This window comes from Colossoma macropomum, unplaced genomic scaffold (assembly GCF_904425465.1).
Source record: "Colossoma macropomum unplaced genomic scaffold, Colossoma_macropomum, whole genome shotgun sequence".
In the NCBI taxonomy this organism is placed as follows: domain Eukaryota; kingdom Metazoa; phylum Chordata; class Actinopteri; order Characiformes; family Serrasalmidae; genus Colossoma; species Colossoma macropomum.
Window position 1 is genome coordinate 15,539,409 of NW_023494786.1, and position 19,986 is coordinate 15,559,394.

At 40.6% G+C, this 19,986-nt stretch overlaps 1 protein-coding gene across 1 annotated transcript in view; it reads right to left on the bottom strand.

Annotated features, from left to right (window-relative positions):
- The window catches only part of dph1 (diphthamide biosynthesis 1), a 115,807-nt gene that overhangs the window by 9,385 nt on the left and 86,436 nt on the right, over positions 1-19,986 (bottom strand). Inside the window, exons 9-10 of the mRNA XM_036562055.1 lie at positions 14,346-14,446; positions 1,281-1,359 (exon numbers count right to left, since the gene is read on the bottom strand). Of these exons, the coding sequence (XP_036417948.1) occupies positions 1,281-1,359; positions 14,346-14,446 (180 nt within the window). The remainder of the gene's footprint in view (positions 1-1,280; positions 1,360-14,345; positions 14,447-19,986) is intronic.

The window sequence follows — 19,986 nt, forward strand, 5'->3', positions numbered from 1 at the left end:
GCAACCTGTTCTGTAATTTTACGTGGTCTGGCACTTCATGGTCGAGTTGCTGTTGTTTCTGAACACTTTCATTTTTCAGTTGATCGTGGAATATCGAGAAGGGAAGAAATTTTGCGAATTGACTTGTTGCAATGGTGGCATTCTATTACAGTACTATGCTCAAATTCAGTGAGCTCTTTTGAATGACCCATTCTTTCACAAATGTTTGTAAAGGCAGACTACATGGGTAGGTGCTCGATTTTATACACCTGTGGCAATGTGACTGAATCAAACACTTGAATTCAATGAGGTGTGTCCCAATACTTTTGTCCATAGTGTATGTCAGACTCTTCTAGTGATAGCACTGGTGTTCCTGCTGGATGTGAGTGAAGTGTTGGCAAAAGTAGAGCAGTTAAACCTGCATTCTCAGTGGATTCATTTGATAATTCCATTCATTTCTTAATTCTGACTCTGTGTACCTACCACTATGTCATGAATAAATCCTCAAAGGCATATTTAACTATTTTAGGATAATAGCCAAGTTGTGTATTTGTATATGGCTCTCTATTTTTGCTTTTAATAACATAACCTTAGTCTAAGTTGAAGAACATTCAATAATTTAAGGAAAACTGTAGATATGCGATGGGCCAAATGATGCTATCACACTTGTCACAGGCCGGTAGTTTGAGGCCGCTGCCCAATAATGTTCAAACAGTCATTCGGACAGAACGCACTGCAAGAAGCAAACATGATAAGGCCTCTATTGAAGTAGGCGGTGTATAAAAGAAAAAAACTGACTCGCATTTTGACCTTTGATTGATGGTGGCATAATGAAGATGACATAATGATTTAATTAATCAAACAAATGATTCAACTACCGATTCATTTCTTATGTCACTTGCATATTTTTTCTTTTGTGAAATCATAAAGACAAGCACAGACTGCCATCCCACACTAAACTGGCAGGTAAATAAGGTCAAGCCTTATTCATGGGTCTGACAAACCACTGACAGCCTAGACAATGACACTTTGGCACACAGGGCACTTTTACCTCTAAATAAAGTGCACCATATTTGTTTTGCTGCTAGAGACGCAAACATATAGGACGGCAATCCAGCTAGCTTTGGGAAGAGGATCTCTGACTTGCTTTGAAGCATAATAAGCCTTGAGAAGGTCGTGCAGAGTGACGTTCAGGTGGCAGGTGGATGCAAGAGGAGCGTGTGTCTCTTGCTCTCTTTGCTTTGATAGTGAAGGATGGTGAAGGCAAGGATTTGCTTTGTGAGCATGTAAGATGCGTGTACCTCGTAAGGAGACAGCAGGGGTTTGGAGAACGCCGTGCCCCAATCAATTGACAGACGAGGACATGCGATCTGTACCCACCTACAGAGAGAGAGAGAGAGAGAGAGAGAGAGAGAGAGAGAGAGAGAGAGAGAGAGAGAGAGAGATTGAGGGGAGAGAGAGAGAGAGAGAGAGAGAGAGAGAGAGAGAGAGAGAGAGAGAGAGAGAGAGAGAGAGATTTAAAGGGGCTATGTTCTTTGCCAATAACAGTTTCACATGACTATTAACCAATCTTGTTTTATCCTTTAGAAATAAACAGTCTGTTTTTGTACCTTAAAGACTGATGTATGTAAATAACCTGTTCTGATTGGCTGGTTGATGCACACGTCTTGTGACAGTAAATATGCCTATATGTTCTACTCAAATAATTCTTATGACTAGCTACAGTCTGTCTATGTAACGACACTCCATATCACTTCAATGTGAGTTGTCATATGTAAATGACATCACAAGCATGATGAACTCAAAATGTGTTGTTTCTTAGCTTACTTTTCATTTACGGACTGGGGAGTGAAAAATATTTGGCTGTCTAAGAGACACGGCACGTCTCTGCGAGTGTGTCCAATAGTACTGCACTGATTTCTCACTCCGACTCCTCTGCTGTAAATATGAGAGTACATTTGCACAGCTCTAAAGAGCAGAGCTGTTTGCTCTGAGCTGCAGCGTCATTATTTAGGCAGCAAAGGGAGGGCTAGAGGAGTACGAGAGATGGGGGGGGTGAGATGGGGAGGGGGGACATGAGAGAGACAGAAAGAGGGGGGGGGGAAAGAGTGTGAAACAATCATGGGAAAAACAGTAAACAAATTTAGAGACATCAGGGAGGCATCCTTAATCTGTAGCTTTGGCTGGAGGTTGTACAGAGGTCATATGGTTATCATAGATGCAAAGCACTAAGCCATTTTAGCCTAGCCAGACAAACTAGAAGGATTGTAAAACTGACGAACGTTAGAACATTAATGAAAGAAAAGGCTCTGAAAGCAAAAAAAAAACAAAACAAAAAAAAAAAACATATTACATCATTACTCTTTAAACATTACACAATGTTATCTGGAGGCTCTCAAAAGTTCAAGTCTGTGAATTGTGGCAAAGTTTATCTTGACATCTTCTCTTCCTCTTTCACCCACTCGCTTGCTTTTTTTTAAGCCATGTATCGTGATGACTAGAACTGCAGAAGTGATGAGGGCTTCACCTAATATGCTCCCCACTCTTGCTTCCTCTTTTTTTCCCCCTCAACCAGCCAAAATCCACTGAAATCCACCCACCCCAACAGTGGGCGTGTACCGAGTGCCCAAAAGCAAAAACATTCTCATTCTCCACCATTCTCTATCACTCCATTTTCTACATTTTTCTTGTATTTTGTTTTTTATTTTTTCCTGAGACCCATGAATGTTTGTGTGATTTTACATACCAAAAACATTCAGAATTATTTTTTACATCAAGCTTTTCCAACCTCTCTTTATGCCTGGAATTGAGCAAGCTGTTTTTGTGACTGTGTCTAAAACTGATATATGCAAATGAATGCTGCTCTGTATCATGCATCCTTCAAAAAGCAACCTGAGCTGAACCACTCCTTATAACATCACTGTGAACAGACAGAGCTAAACTGCTGCAGGCTGAATAGGTGGATATATGTAAATGTGTTGGATTGTGTGACATCACAAAAACAATGAATTCAAAACAGGCTGTTTTTGAAGCTTTGAGTGAACAATAGATTTTGACACTTCAAAATAGCACTGTGCACATTTTTTTGTTAAAATTGAAAGAAGAAGCATTACTGAGTCAGGAAAAAAACACGCCGAAATATGGTATGCAAGCTGCAGTGAGTCAAAATAATAAATTAAAAATCCAGAGGTGTCAGGTTGGATTTGGCAGGAGTTTTTCAGACCACATTATGTATCTCCACGTATTAACGTCACACATGCGGACTCAAAAAGAAGGTATCCCTCAAAGTTTAGGTCACAAACGCAAAATTAGCAGTACACTAATGATTGTGACCATAGTAGATAATTCACTTACATCCTCAGAAGACACACCCTTCAACACGTTTGGCTGAATTCTCTTTGAATACTCTTTCAACACGCTCGCAATCATCAGAATCATCCAAGCGATGTTGCAAAATGTTCTTTCACAGGTTGTGTGCAATAACACACTTATACAAGAGAGATCTCCAAATCCTCAAATCTTACATTGTGCAGTTTCAGTAGATACATGCAAATATATATGTAAATGATCTCTGATCGGCTCTGTTGCCCTCTGTTCTGACTGGATGCTCAGTATCGCACTTAATGCAAAGAGCAGAGCCGAATTATAAAAGGCTTGTAACTAACATATATAGGTAGACTAATGTGCTGTAGGCTGAAGCAGTGGATATATGTAAATGAGTTGTTTTTTTGCAACATCACAACAACAATGAATTCAACACAGGCTGTTTTTGCAGCTTAATTTCGACATATGTACTGTATAAACTGGGAGTGAGTTCTTAAAATTTAAGCAATATTTATATACTACATCAAACACAAGGCAAGTTACGTTTTCCATGAAACAATCCCTTTAAAGCCAAACTAGAGAACAACCCAGCATCATTATTCGCTTTAGACTGATTGCGCAGACTGAAATGGGGCTCCGAGCCTTTCTCAGTGTTTGCTTAGTCCTATTTACAGTTAGAGTGTCTCTAGTGCAGCCACAGAGAGCTGGAAGGGAGGATTCTGAAAGAGTGGGTGTAGTCTCCAGGTAAAGGAATGGCTCGGTGGCCCATGAGCCCGCGAGCAGATGAGGAGGAGTTGGGGGGGTGTGGGTAGGAGAGGAGGAAGGGAAGGAGGGCGTGGGGGGGGTGGTGTTCCTCTGGAGAGTCACGTAGATTGAAACAGGCGACTCAGAGGAGGAGGGAGAGCGAGCAGTGTAAGTGCTAATATTAACTCAGTTTGTGCGGTGGCAGGGCCCTGCAAACATGCACACGGGGCTCTACCAGCTGATCCAATCTGCAGGCCTATCAGATGCAGCATCTGTCCCCGTGCCCCCTGGCTCACGGCGAGGAGGCATGGAGGAGGACACATATTCCTCCAGGCTGCTTCACACCCATCTGCTTCCCTCTCAACACCAGGGACTTTAAGCTTCAATGAATGTAGGGACAGCTACGGTCACCAGAAATAAATCTGCGTAAATGCCATGGCTGCAGAAATCAAAGCACTGGTTGAGCTTAATTAGTTTTATAAGGTTCTGTAATGCACTTTGTAAGGGAGTGGTTGATTTGTGTGGGCAAGTGTCTGTAATTTCCCCATATTACTACTGATAGCCTGGACAGAAATGCTAAAGCCAAGATGTGTGCACCAGCATTGCACAAACAAGGGCTAAACCTAATAATAATAACAACCAGGCAGCTCACAGCAAGCAAAGCAGCAGGACAGAAACAGAAAAGACGACACTGGACTTCACCAAAATGTTGTAACTGTATTTCGGCCTAAGCCTAAAATTAGTTATTTGCTGTTATGCAGTATTCTGCAGCATAGCACAATATCCCTCATGCTCATTGGGTTTGACAGAATTCACAATTTTACAGTGCTTGTCATGTTTTCATCCATCAATATTCTCTCACTACAGTACCCAGCATGCATTATGCAAATACATCACACATACATTAGGAATCCCTGTAGTTTCAGTTAATCCTGACTGCTAGCCTTGGTACTGATCCATAGACTAAAAAATACAACCACATTAGCATTAGTCTTACCTTGGTCGTTGAACAAAATCATGAAGAAAACCACGATTCCATCTATGTTCAGTACAAAATGGACATCAGCGATATAATTTTTTTCCAATTTCAGTCAGAGAAAAGAAGCCAAACTGACGATAGGCCCCTACCTTGCTAATTTTAGCTTTTATCTTATTGTCCTCAGGGTTGCCAACTTTGGTGAGATGACAGGAATTACACTATCAGGTGGTTGGAGTGAGAATGGAGTGAGATTTTCAATTTTGCGTGCACAAACCTTCTTAAACCTGTTCTCAGGGACTCCCAGACAGTCCATGTTTGCTCTAATGCAGCTCCAAACACCTAAATAAAAATGCACCACTGCTTCACGCCACAACGCTCTTTCTGGTCTCGCCAGTGACATATAAAAGGCAGATCTGTGAAAGAAGCAGCCAATGTCCTCTCAACAGGCTATAATATGAACCAATCACAGGTCATCATGCAGAAAGAACATAAAATAGTGGCAATGCAAGTTTGTTCTGAGCATGTTGCCTGGTTGGCTTGAGATTTCTTAGAGTAGTGTAAGTCGTTGAGAAAATCATGAGAGCTGGTAACCCTCCTTGTCCTTCTCATCTGATGAGTCATTTCTGTCATTTGAGTAACCCATTCTCACTATTGTAACGATGATCTGAAGACAATTAACACAGCTATAAGGCTGTAATAAGATGTTAGGCTTCCTAGCAGTAATGTTAGCTGTCTTCCTACCATCCACTTTCACCAGCTAAAGAAAACATTTCCAAACAGCCAGCCCTCAAACATCCTCAAAAAGCAGTTGTAGTTCATCCTACATCAAAATACATCAGAAGGTGGTTTTCCTGGAAAATCCCACTCTTGAGACTACTGTGGTATGTTTAGGACAGATGTAGTGGTCATTTTGGCCAGAGTGTCGCTTAAATTATCTTAAAAATACTTTCTTTTTAGCAGATTTACACTGGATTAAAATCATGGATCTTGTATTTGGTAATCACTTACATTATTGTACCTCCTCAAGTAAAACTAATCCAGTTTGAATAGGGTTGCGCAACAGCTGCGTTTTTAACAATATATGCTGATTAAAAAGGGTCAAAATAAGAATTGCTTTATGCATTAGAAGAGAAACTAATTCCAGAAGAAGAGTTTTTGAAAAATACAATATAAAATAATTGAACGTAGACTTTATATTGTACCATCTACGTCAGACTGATATTTTTCCGTAGTACACCAACAGGCAAAAGCAGCAGGTACCAGCGAGATAAATGGGCTCATACACTAAGTAGCGGCTTTTTTGTCAGTCGCCGTAACTATCTGTGCAGCTGTGAATGCCTAAAGTCCTCACAGCCTACAGGGGAGGAGACAGGTCAAAGCGGTGTAATGACACCCTGACGACCCTCCAGCATGTGAATGTGTCCGTGATGAGGTGCCTCTTCAGCTCACCCCCACACGCTGCAGAAAGAGGGACGGGCGTTAGAATGAATGAGCCTAATGGAGGGAGGGAGGGAGAAGGAGGAGAGGAGTGGAGGAGTCTGTGATTAGCCTGGGGTCTCCTGGATCTCAAAAGCAGTACTGCCTGGCTCTTTTCACTTCCACAAGAAATAATAGATTTTAATTAGTCACTCCACCCGCTACACACAATAGCACAATTAACCTTTCACAGCTGCAGGAAACAGCCACCCGTCCCACCTTGCATCACTTTAAATCAATGCAGAGGTGTAATTACATTTAGGCTGGCAAAGAGAGGCACACATATAGCAGAGCAGGTAGGACATGAGGGAAGAGAAGGAGATGCACAGAGGAAACAGCAAGTTCATGCTGCTTCTTCGTCTGATTTATTTTCATATGGAAATTCAAAACATGATGCATTCAAAGTACAAAGCACTTACTAATCACGTCAATACAGCATCTTTTTGTCTGTTTTCTTTTCTCAGTAATGGCATCTTGACAGCTACACATCCTTTCATAGTGTTGTCTTCTTACAGTGTTTTTTCAGATCTGAAGTAAGAATAGAGCTTGATTTTTTCTACTATCTCTCAAAGCTGAAAGCTTTAAGTGCTGTTTATCTGATGGTCACAGTTTTGGCGGTCTACCCAGATTGCATGGTTGTTAGGAGTCCCATTTTCTCTGTATCTTTTAATAATTATTTTGACCCCCCAACTTTTTTTCTTCGACTTTCCCCTTCCTTAAACAAGTAACAGTCTTATAGTTCTGTGAAAAAGTCTTTGCCCCCTTCCTAATTTCTTCTATTTTTTACATTTGTCACATTTGAACGTTTTAGATCATCAAACTACTTTTAATATTAGACAAAGATAACAAAAGTAAACACAAAATGCTGTTTTTAAATTATGATTTCAATTAGTGAAGGAAAATGCTGTTCAGGCCTACCCCACACTATTAGAAAACGTAATCGCCCCCCTTAGCTACTAAATGAACCAGTTAACCAAATTCAATTGACCTGTTGAATCGAAACATCACCTAAATAGAACCTGTCTGGCAATGTGAAGCAGGCTAGAAGGCCTCAAAAAGCAGCACATGATGCCACATTCTAAAGAGATTCAAATACACATGCGGAACAAAGTTATTAAAATCTGCCAGTCTGGAAAGGTTTACAAAGCCATTGCTAAGGGTCTGGGACTCCGGTAAACCACAATGAGAGCCTTTATTCACAAAAGGGAGAAAACTCAGAGCAGTGGTGAACATTCCCAGGAGTGGCCGGCCTACCAACTTATCACCAGGAGCGCACTGACGACTCATCCAGGTCGCAAAAGAGCCCAGATGAACATCTGAAGAACTACAAGCCTCAGTAAAGGTCAACATACAAGAAAGACACTGGGCAAAAAAGGCATCCATGGGAGAGCTGCAAGGCACAAACCACTGTTGACCAAAAAGAACACAAAGACTTGTCTTGCGTTTTCCAAAAAACATCTAGATGGAGAGTCAAAGGCGGAACTTTTTGGAAGACATGAGTCCCGTTACATCTGGCGTAAAGCTAATACTGCATTCCACCATAAGAGCATCATACCAACAGTCAAACATGGTGGTGGTGGTGTGATGGTCTGGGGCTGCTTTGCTTCTGCATCACCTGGACAACTTGTCATAACTAATGGAACTATGAATTTCACTGTGTATCAGAAAATCCTTAAGGAGAATGCCTGCCCGTCAGTTCGTAACCTAAAGTTTAGGTGTAGTCAAGTACATCTCTGAATGGCTCAGAAGCAACAAAATTAAGGTTTTGGAGTGGCCAAGTCAAAGTCCCGACCTGAATCCTATTGAGATACTCTAGCAAATTAAAACAATTCTGCAAGAAAGAGGGGGCCAAAATTCCCCCACAGCGATGTAAAAGACTAATCGCAAGTTATCAATGTCTGATTGCAGTTGTTTCTGCAACGGTGGCACAACCAGTTACTAGGTTTACGGGATAATTACTGTTTCACATGGGTGATACAGATTTTGAATAAATTATAAATGGAACTGATCATTTAAAAGCTGCATTTCGTGTTGTCTTTATCTTATATTAAAATTACCCGGATAATCTGAAACATTTAAATATGACAAATCGGCACAAATAGAAAGAAAAAGGTAGGGGCAAATACTTTTTCCACCACACTGTATATTTTATCTCCTCAGAAATATCTCCTGAAAAATGAAAAATGTACACCTGCTATTTTGAGTGGACATTAAATAAATAGAGCTCTCTCACTTTTATACAACTGTATATCATCAATAACAGTATTAGTGTCATACAAGAATACGATTTTTAGCAACATCAATGAATAACAACAATTATCAATTATTTAGATTTTTCCAAATGTTCAAAACATAAACTCCCCTGACCAATCATGCTTGTCTCCAGCATTAGTCCTAGCAAAAATTAAGATGATTGATCAGCTGTGTCCCAAAAACTAGAACGTTCTGACCAAAATCACTGGCATGTCTTCTGCGTCATCACATATGGTGCTAGCATCTACAGAAGCAACCCGCACTTCGCTACAGACATCAGAGCTTTGGGAGAAAGTTTCAGCTCCTGGGGAATCCGGAGCAGCTCAACTGTCTGCTTCACTGTCTGGAGATCACGAGTTTAGCTCCTGAGTGAGCTGGTAAAACACTCCATGCTCCTTCTGCTTTTCCAAAATGGACTGTAGTCTGCTCAATGTCTCCATTTGCCCATTTCCCACAAAATCCGAAAAAAACACTGTGCTGCATTCGGTGAAGTTTTAATGTGAAGTTTTAATGTGAAAATTTCATTTAATATATTTTGCCACTGTGGTGCTTTACAACAGCTGATTGTGTGAGAGTAAAGTATCTGCTAAGTCTGCGATGTGCGTTAATGCATGGATGCACGGTGGCCTTGAGTCTGTACAGGCTTGTCCATCCTCCAAGTCTATCTCTCTCGCTCAGTTCTGTGCCTTCAATCCAGGCCTAGAAGTAGAGAACACTCTGTTCTCACCACCGTCGGAAGGGCAAAGGCTACAGAAAACACTGTTTTAAAAAAAAGTGCCTTGCTTCTGTGGCAAAAGCTTCAAATGTCCTCTCCGGATATATATTTCTGTCTCCCTCAGGGTGCTCCTTCCTCTCTCAGACGGAATGATCGATGCAGGACAGAGAAGGTGCCAGTAGCTGGAGAGAAGTGTGGAATGACTCCACGGCTTTCTGCTGGGCGGGACCTCCATGCAGAACTCATCCTTTCGCTAGACATCAAACACTTCGGCCCAAAAGGAGAATCTAAAGCCTTCCTGTGTATCGAAGCCGAAGATGATTCCCGGCCCTTTGGCCTACTGCTTTAGCTGCACCATCTACAGGCCGTAACTCAGCCCAGGAGAGCTACACTGGGCAGAGAATCATCCTCAGCCTCGCCTCCTGATCTGCCTCAGAAGCTAAAATTCAATTAATCTATTCACGCTCCACCCAAAAGTGCATTCTTTTATAGCAACTGTTGGCAGTTTGGATAATGAGAAACTGTAGAACACTTTGTTTAGAGTGAATACATAAAGTTGACTTTCCATTTTTAAACTATACTCTGTTGTTGTAGCCAACTGAAACTAGACAGGTTAAAAAAGCGACAATAACAAACTTGGTGGTAAAGTTAGCCTGAATAAAAACTCATATCAGAGTCACTTTTCTCAGGAATACAAAATAAATATCATTTAAAATTAAAGAGGAATCCCACTGATTGTTCAAAATTCTCCAAAACTCTTCAAATTTCTGCATTATTCCATTATTTAGATGAAACAAGTCATTTAGAATGGTTTGCGGTGAAATGGTTCACTGTAGAGAAACCTGGTAATAGAAACCAGGCATCACACTGTTTACAAGGCAAACACATTTTATTTACTTTTCCAAAATGTCCAGTGAATGTACACCTCTTCTGAGTTTCTGAATTTAATGTTGATAAATGGTAAAATAGTGGTAAATCTTTCCATTTTTTCCACTGGGTACTACTTTGCTGATACAACACCCTCCATGCATCTCTTTGGCATGAATGGATTTTAAAAATACATTTTAGGCCAAAACTGTATCGTTATAGTATCGTAAAACAATCTACTTGTGACTGTTTCATGTAACAGCTTTCTGTGATGTAGCTTTCAGAGGTATTAACTGCTTCAGATGTCTGGTTCCTATTACCACCACTGAGAACAATTCTGACTCAGCAAGTTTGATGGAACAAAAAACATGGAAACTTTAACAATTGGGGATTTTTTCCTCTAATAACCCTAACATTCTAAATGTAGGTGATTTGCAAAGTGGACTTAAGATCTACAATTTTTATTGAGAACAGCATTTTAATGTTCTCCCATGTTTTTCCATGAAAGGACACATTTGTGGGTGGAGCAGGTCTTCAGAAATTCAGGTCCAAACCCCTAATGTGCAAACTGCAGCTGAGGGCGACAGTGGCTCATTAGAGCAGAAACCTTAAGAGGAATCAAGACTCAAAATTCCATCCTCCTCTTTGCCACACTGGATTGCAGAACTACAATAAACAGCCAACCGAAGTCTGTAGCCACATCATCACCACACGTCAGTTCTACCCATGTTGTTCTATCTAATAACAACACACGTCTTTTAACCATACCTGTATCATCCTGCTGACCTCTGGTTGCTAAGTAACAACAATATTGTACTTGATGCTGGGACGAATACATCTATATATTTAAACAATTCATTTTGTTAATATTTAAAGCGATGTTGCTTTACAAAACATAAAAGCAACAGAAAACTCAAGGTTGTGTGTTACTGCAATAACGTCACGTGATGTAATCCATAATTCTTGTAGTTCGTTACATAACTATCATACAGAATAGAGCGAGAGCCCATGTAACTCACACTACACTCATTCAAACGGCTCTCTCTCTTTCTCAGCTCATCCGTCCCAGTTAAGATGTAATCAATCTACAGCAGTGACACTGTTAGCCACTGACAGTGGCGGCAGTTGGCAGGGAAAAGAGAAAGATAGCTGGAGAGAGAGAGCGAGAGAGAGTGAGAGAGAGAGTAAGCTCCTGCCCATCATGTCCTGCTGGGATTATATATGCAGCGTCGTTCCCAGAGGCGTGAGAGAGGCACGACCGAGGCGGGCGGCCAAACCCCGCTGTCTTCGCTCTCTCACTCACTTCTTCAGCGCAGCTTCCTCGCCCACCTCCGCCTTCCTCTCTCCTTCTCTCCCGGACCTTCTGTCCCTCGCTCCCACCCCTCCCTCCCTGTGCAGAGGGCAGTGCTGATACTCATTCTGTCCTACTGAACAGCCAGGCAGAGGGAGGCCTAGAGTTTCATGCTTCTATTACAAATGAATAGAAGAGTATGTTAATTCTGAAGGTTAAAATAGAATTCTGCTGACCAAACGTACACACATCAATGCATAACCTGGAACTATGTAGCCGATGAAAATGTTCAATTTTGAAAGATGATAGGGTTTTTGATTAAGCAGAGCTTAATAAATGTTTTAGTCAAGCTGGTTTGTTTATAGTGAATTGAAATAGAAATGAAAAATTTGTTAGCAGGATGAATCAGTCATAGCAATTATATGTGACTGAGGAGAGCTGTATCAGAGTAACGTTTGAAATATTATCAAATATTGAATTACTGCCTTGCAATTCGAAATTGTATTGTATTGTGACAAAGGTTTACATGCCAGGATAATACAACCTATCACTACCTATAAACCTTGGAAGTGGGTCATTCTGTAAACAGCAAAAATGAACAGCATTTTTGAAAATCCCCTCCGTTGCATCTTGTGGTAAATAAAAATGCCTTAAAGCCAATATACACTATACGGACAAAAGTACTGGGACACCTACAGGAGCTTTTATAACATCCCATTCTAAATCCATAGGCATTAATATGACGTTGGTCCCCCTTTGCAGCTATAACAGCTTCCACTCTTCTGTAGGAATTCTGTGTCTGTAGGAATTTCTGCCCATTCATCCAGAAGAGCATTTGTGAGGTCAGATACTGATGTTGGACGAGAGGGCCTGGCATCCTATGACAGTGCCATGTTTGAAGTCACTGAGCTATCAGTACGACCCATTCTACTGTCAGCGTTTGTCTTTCAAGACTGCAAGACTATGTGCTTAATTTTATCCACCTGTTAGCAATGGGTAAAACACCTGAACTCAATAATTAGGAGTTGTGTCCCAATACTTTTGTCCATATAGTGTATTTCACCCTGTGTACATTACCCCCTCCCCTCGAGTGTCAATGGATCCTCAGAATAATGTGACCATTTAGCAGTCAAAATATAAATATTGCTACATATGTGCATTCTGAAATGAGTGCATACAATTAAGTCTACTATTAAACTTTTATACCATCACCAGCTACTTAAGCTGTAGTGTGCAGCACTGTTAGTGTGCCTGTAGCAATAGTTGTATCTTGGCTCCTTAACAACCTCGTAATTCAAAGGGTTCGGTGATGTTTGAATAAAAAAAATGTCTGTACGGCAAAACATACTGGCTTTGGAGCATTTTAGATGTTCAGAGATTTTCAAAAATGCCATTCCTTTTTTTCTTAGAGAAACCTGCTGACATCATGTACAGCTAGAACTGAGTTTCGAAGATGGGCATGCCGTTGACTACAGAATGACACCACAACCTTAGATCAGGTCTCCTCTTGTCAGCTCTTCATAGGATGTGTGTGTTTGTGTGTTAGAACTTGAAATATTTGTCCGAACACGACGGGAGCCGACGGCTCACGTCAGGTCCGGTCGGGTTCAGTCATCATGTTTCAAATGTGTGGGGCTCGGGTTAAAATTTCATGTTTGAGTCGTGGCAGTCCACGTTCCACATCCTGTATTCTTACCTGTCTTCGTTGTTCAGCTTATTTTATTCTTCCTCCCTACTTTCACTACCTTGAAAAGTTTTTAATCTGGAGTGCTGGAGTCACCCACTCAAGCTGCTGACAGAATTCAGCACAGAGGTCCACAAGGCCCGTGTTCATGAAAACATGGATGTGCGGGACATAAAACATTAAATCAGTTCAAGAGAGTGCAGCTGAGTGCAGCAAAATGATATTTATATTTAATTTGTTTGGCAAAAAATGTTTTTTATATGTAAAATTATCTACGGAGCTTCAATATTAAACAGGTGAAGGCTAATTCTGCTACATCACCACCACATAGCATGTGAACAGCGTATTATGGAAAGTTTATTTAGACTAAATTAAATCTGTATAGCTGATTACATCATATTATTGATCATATTATTTTTTATTTGATTTTTCTGTGACCTAAAACAGCTATTTTCTATCCATAGGCAGTGATTTAACCAATGCTAACCGGATAAAACTGCCAGGCTTGGAAGTGAAAGTCGATACTGTTCAAACTGCGCATATTTAATATATGCTTCATTGTGCATCTTGCACTGATGCGTTGACAATGAACTACATGTGGTCAATGGCTTCATGACCCATGAATAATATTGATATGGGTGTATAATCATATGGGTTTCTGAACATGAGATAAACCCTGTCCCCTGCCACACCAGAAGACAATCCTAAATAGAACAAATTTAGCTCGTAGCACTGACAAGCGGCAATCGCGTCTAAGGACTGCTGCACTTTCACAAAAACGTCTACGCAGGAGTGTGGTGGCTGGTTATGAAACAAAGTTGCCACACCATCACAAGTGTTCTTTGCCCCTGCTGTCAAACTGAGCCCTTCACATTTCTTTCCCTTCTTGTGGGTCCTCAGGGGGCACTAAACCCAAGATTAATGCACGCCTTGTTTTGGGGAAGGCTGCCTTGTGTGAAGAATATGAGCTGATTTTTAATTGCGCGAAAATGAGAACGTGACTGTGCATGAAGGAGGCGGTGGCGAGACTCACGCGTCGACATCTGCCATCAGAGCCAACTTGCTGGGGAAAATCTCAGAGAGCAGCACCCTGGTGAACGACCTGCCCAAAGCCTCCAGCTTATTCTCTAAATGCTAGAGAGGGAGAGAGGAGGGAGGGTTAAGGCAGGTGGAAAAAAAAAGAAACATCATCCATTTATTCATTGTAGCCAATTACCAAATGACCCTGGTCTGTCTGGGGGCTTTTTGTACTAAAAATGGCCCCTACTATCGCTGCTGGACGGGACCTCCATCCAGAACTGATCCTTATACTAGACATCAAACACTTCAGAGCAGACATAGAATCAAAAGACCTCATGTGTGTTGAATAGTGATGGACAACATAGACTTTTTCCAGAATACTGGTTTAGAAGTTATGTCCACAATATTGATTTTCAGTTTTAGCCATATTGATACATTTTTGGAACTGAGTAAAGCTCCCTTTAAGAAAATAAGACACGGCAAACAGTCCTCTCAAAACAAGCTATGTCGGTTTTGTAGGACATTCTTTTAGTACAGAGTTCCAATACTCAAGATGAATGGGTAATAATAATAATAATAATAATAATAATAATATCATCTTTATAGTACACAGCATAGAGCATTTTTCATAACGGTGGCTGCTCTAAGTGCATAAGTGTATAGAATTTTAATTAAATGCTAAAAAAATAAAGAGATATGCCTTCACATTTCTGAAAAGTGTGCACTGAGCTTGAGTGTCTAATAAAAGGTGGAACCAAGTTCCACAGTTTAGAAGCATAATAGAAAGAGAAAGAGGCCTCCCCACATTGTCTGTACTTTAAGGAAAGGTATCTGCAGAAGGCCAGTATCTGCAGATCTGAGATCATGTGGTAGAACACAAACAGACAGGCATTCTGTGAGCTATGCAGGTGCTAGGTCATGTAGAACCTTAATAACTAGCAGCAGAACTTCAAAATTAATTAATGGAAGCATATGTACATTTTTCAATATATTAAGAGTATTAATTATTATATATTATAATATATTATATATTAAATATTTTCATTGCACTGCTAGCACGCAGACAAATTCTGTGGAAAGTGGAAATCCAGAATTCAGATTCCTGCCAAAGCAGCACAATGGTTAAAAGAGCTCATGTTCTTCATACATTTGGAGAAGATTACAGACACTATTAGAGGCTCCAAAAAACTTTTATTATATTCAGGAACCACTGTTTACCTATTTCCCACACACTCAATCATTCCCTACAGAATGTATTATTTTTAGTGTGCTTAAGGGCCAGGCCCATTACCTCCTCTCCATCCATAAAAGAAGGGGAAAAACTGTTCATATATGGCTTGTAGAGTTTGTGTCCTGATGTGTTACACTATTTTAATGTAGAACAGATACTAACAATTCATCAGCTACCGATAATATCTGTATTCAATGTCCTGTTGATATATATATATTTTTAAATTGTTTTTTTTTATTTTTTATATAAAGAAAAGAGAAAAGCACATTGTTTACTGTTCATGTATATCATGCTATTGAACCAAAAAAAATAAAATCAATATTTTTTTTATTGTGCAAAACAGTTAAACACAGACCCATACAAAATATAGACCTGTGGTGTGTCTATGTGAGCATGCAGCAGCTTCTCTGGCTCAGCAAAGTGGTGCTGAATGTTGTTTCACATCCAAATTGCTCAAGTCATTTGTCTCATATGTGCATAGCATTCACTTGCACTTACATCTCTGAGCGTCAGACACTGCTGGAGTTTAATAAATATTACAGTCATGCACGCTGTCAGAAGCAGCAGCTTTCAGCATTTTTTCTGGCTTGCTGAACCAACAGACCACAAGACCCCTCCTCTGCATGCTGCAACTGACCAACGGAAGTGCACTGTAGGCAGTGCTGGTGAACACAATAACCCAGCTAGCACACTGCTATGCTAAATGCAAAACCAAGCCTGAAGCCTATTATTACCCCAAGAGACCATCCGTCCCTTACATGTCTCTCTAACTTGCTCCCTCAATAACAATCTGGACCACCATCAACTCAAACTAAAAGTGACTGCAGCGCAGGAGATGAGGGATTACTGAATGAAGCATGGCTCAGCCGTTCAGGTAGAGGTCCAGTTAGTGTGTTTTGTAGCTACTGTTTGTACGTTGTTAACTGGCTCATTTGTGGTATACTAGAGAAATGAATACCTTAGGAAGAATTTCAACTAGTACAGTCAGTCACTACTCTAGCATTTTGATGAAATAGTGGCATTGTTTTTACTGCTGCTCGTCAACCTACTCAGTCGATGTTGTTAAATTCTGTCTATTGGTGCATGTAAACACTCAAGACTGTGCATACTTCATGGTAACAGTCATAGGCAGGGGTCGGCAACCCAAATGTTAAGAAGAGCCATTTTGTTCTTTCAACAAAAATCGAACCACCTTAGGAGCCACAACATTTTATGCTAATTTTATTGAAGTAAGATTTTACCATCTTGGCTGAAAATACATCTCAGTATGTGCTAGCTAATGTCCTAGTATAGACTAAAATATATAGTTCAAACAAAAATGCAGACCTACCTGGCTGTGCTTTAAGCTTTAGCTCAGCTATAGCCACTTTTTTTGCATCTCCGGCAGGAAACTTCTTCTTAAAAGTGAAATAGTTTCTTGTAAAACGTCTCTTTACAAGGCTGAAGTCGCTTCTCATTCTCCAGCTTCTTGTTTGTATTTTCCTGTTCCACCTTAAATGGCATCTGAGGTACCAGAATGCGACTACCTCACCATTTAAGGTGGAATGGGAGAATCTGAACAAGAAGTTGGCGACTTCAGCTTAGCGACTTTTTAGTGTTTAAAAGTTTCTCGTTGCAGATTAAACTTATCAGGAAACCAGCTGGAGTGATTATAAATGCTAATTCATCTCCAAATTATCGATGTTGGTCTTAAATGTTTCTCTTTGCCTTTTCATTAGCCACTGGCTAGTTAAAATTGTTGTCTGGGTTGCTATGGTGCCAAGCAGTTTGCACGCCAACCTTCAGGGTTAAAGGGTGAATTAGCAGTTATACCTTAACTCCAGTGTGTAAGACCATTTATTGTTAAAACTGTGTGAGAATGATCAGCAGAGCTTTATTTTACTGCAAAAGAAGATTATTTTTACTTTACCTAAATATCTAATTCTGCTGTGGAGCCGCAAAAGGGCAGTAAAAGAGCCCCATGTTGCTGCCCTCTGGTCATAGGTATTGATATTCCCATCATATACTTCCCATGATACTGCATTTTAAGTCTAATATGGTATCAGTATATATATATATATATATATAGTAGCAAAGTTTGCAAGTTTGCAACCAACCAGCCCTGTCGAGGCTCCTTTTCATGTAGCTTGGATGGAGCATTTTCATACAGTGCAGTGCGAGTATATAACTGTAGGCTTTGTCCGTACATGATGGTTTGTTCAAACGTACAGTGTAAGTCCCCCTAAGAACAAGATTTCTAAAATCACATAGTGCATGTTTGGCTTTAGAGGACATTCAGCTGCAGCTCAACCAGCCAAACAAAATACCACATATGTAAACTCCTAAAGTGAGCTTCTCAGATGCGTTAGCCTCTGATGCGATTCCTGCTGTCACTGTGCTACAGAGACCGCTGTTGAAAGAGACAGATTGGAATGAAGCGCACTTTACTTACAGCTGTACAGAAGCATTTTCCGTTGAGGAGCAGATCTAGCATAGCCAGCTAATGCACGTCATTCAAAATTAACTAGATTTTAATGATTTAACTGTTAAGGTACATTGCACTCATTCACACTAATAACTACTTAATTCTAAGTCTCAGTATGGTATCTGACTCTGTATCTCCGAGTACTAAAAAATCTGTACTCGTGCTCATACTCTGCCTGAAAAAAATGGTATCGATGCACCTCAAGTGAAGACGAATTGTGCTTCTGTGATAGAGGTTCTGGAGTTAGTCCAAGTCATAATGAACATCTGGGCAATGTGGACAAAAATCAATTGACAAGATATCATTATGACAGGATAATCAGCAATGCAAGCAGAAAATAATACACTCATCTACACACAAACAGCACATGCATCTCAACATCCTTCTTCTGAGAGAAGAGCCCTCCAGAGTGTGTGTTTTTAAGTGTCTCTATATACATCCTCTCCGATATGGCTTTCTCTCACCAGCTCAGCCTGTGCATTAATTACACTTTACGTTAGCACGAGTCACAGCGAAGCACAGGAATAACATTATCCCCAGCACAAGACGTGAGGCCCTCTTGAGCAGGAGAATGATACACACGCCTGCACTCTCCACACACACTTTGAAGTGTGAAGCCCATCGGACCATAAATATTAGCAGCGAAGACCTCCACACATCAGCAGAGTGAAACACGAGCCGTGCATGACTTCAAAGCAATATCATCTTTGAAAAAAAATCAAATAAATAAAAGAAAGCAGTGTGTTTGACTCAGCTCTTCATCATATGAATGGGCAGATTAAGGCAGGTGTAGCTGACCCAGGAAAGGTCGCTGACGCGATCCTCTTTCAACTAAAAGTGTAAGGAACGACTGATGTACATTTAGCGCAGCGACTTGTTCCCCAGTCCCGGAGACTCCTCTCCTGCTGAATATATGCATGGGATTTTTTTGTTCAAAATCCTATTAAAATACATTCATTCTCTTTCACGAGTTTCAAATCACCTCCGTTTTTCAAGTTCAGAATGTGCTCTCTACTTAATACATGTGACATTGTGAAAAGTGAAGGCTGACAGTAACTAATGCCTCATTCTGCTGCTTCATCTGCGAGGGCCTCCAGTGGGAATACGCCGGGGGGACGTGTGGAAATAAAACATACTTTCACACTCTCACTAACGGTGGTTACAAAGACCCCCACTACTCCAGAAATAAGAATCTCAGAGTGTGTTTGCCTAAGAGTGGAACTCTTCTAGACCTCATCTGAATGACAGAGAGAGAGAGAGAGAGAGAGAGAGAGAGAGAGAGAGAGAGAGAGAGAACAGGAGAAAGAGTGAGAGAGAGTAAGAGATGCAGAGAAAGAAGATAAGATACAGACAAAGAAAGCAAGAGCAAGAGAAAGAGAGAGGAAGAGAGAGAGCAAGACTGTATGAAAGAAAGAGTGAGACATCCACAGACAAAGAAAAACAGAGGCACAGACAGACAGAGAGACAGCATTAGAAAAACATACTGAGATACTCAGAAAGAGAGAGAGTGGAAAAAGAGACAGAGGAGAAAAACAGAAAGAGACAGATGCACAGAAAGAGAGAGAGACAGAGTGAGAGCAACAGAGAAAGAGAGAGATATGCTTAGAAAGAAAGAGAGAGAGACACAAAAAAAAGAGAGAAAAAGAAACAGAAAGACAACCCAAGGGAGAGGTAGAGATAGAGACAGGAAAGAGTGAGAGAGAAAGCAAGAAAGAGAAAAAGAGGAAGAGATACAGAGAGTGTGAGACAGAGAGAGAGAGACATTCATAAAGATAGGATGTGATAGAGAGAGAGAAAGAGGGAAAAAGGAAAAGAATGAGATAGAGGGGGAGAGAAAGAATGAGACAGACAGGCAGACAGACAGACAGACAGACAGACAGACAGACAGACAGACAGATAGATAGATAGATAGATAGATAGATGAGAGATGAAAAAAGAGAAAGAATGAGATAGAGAGGG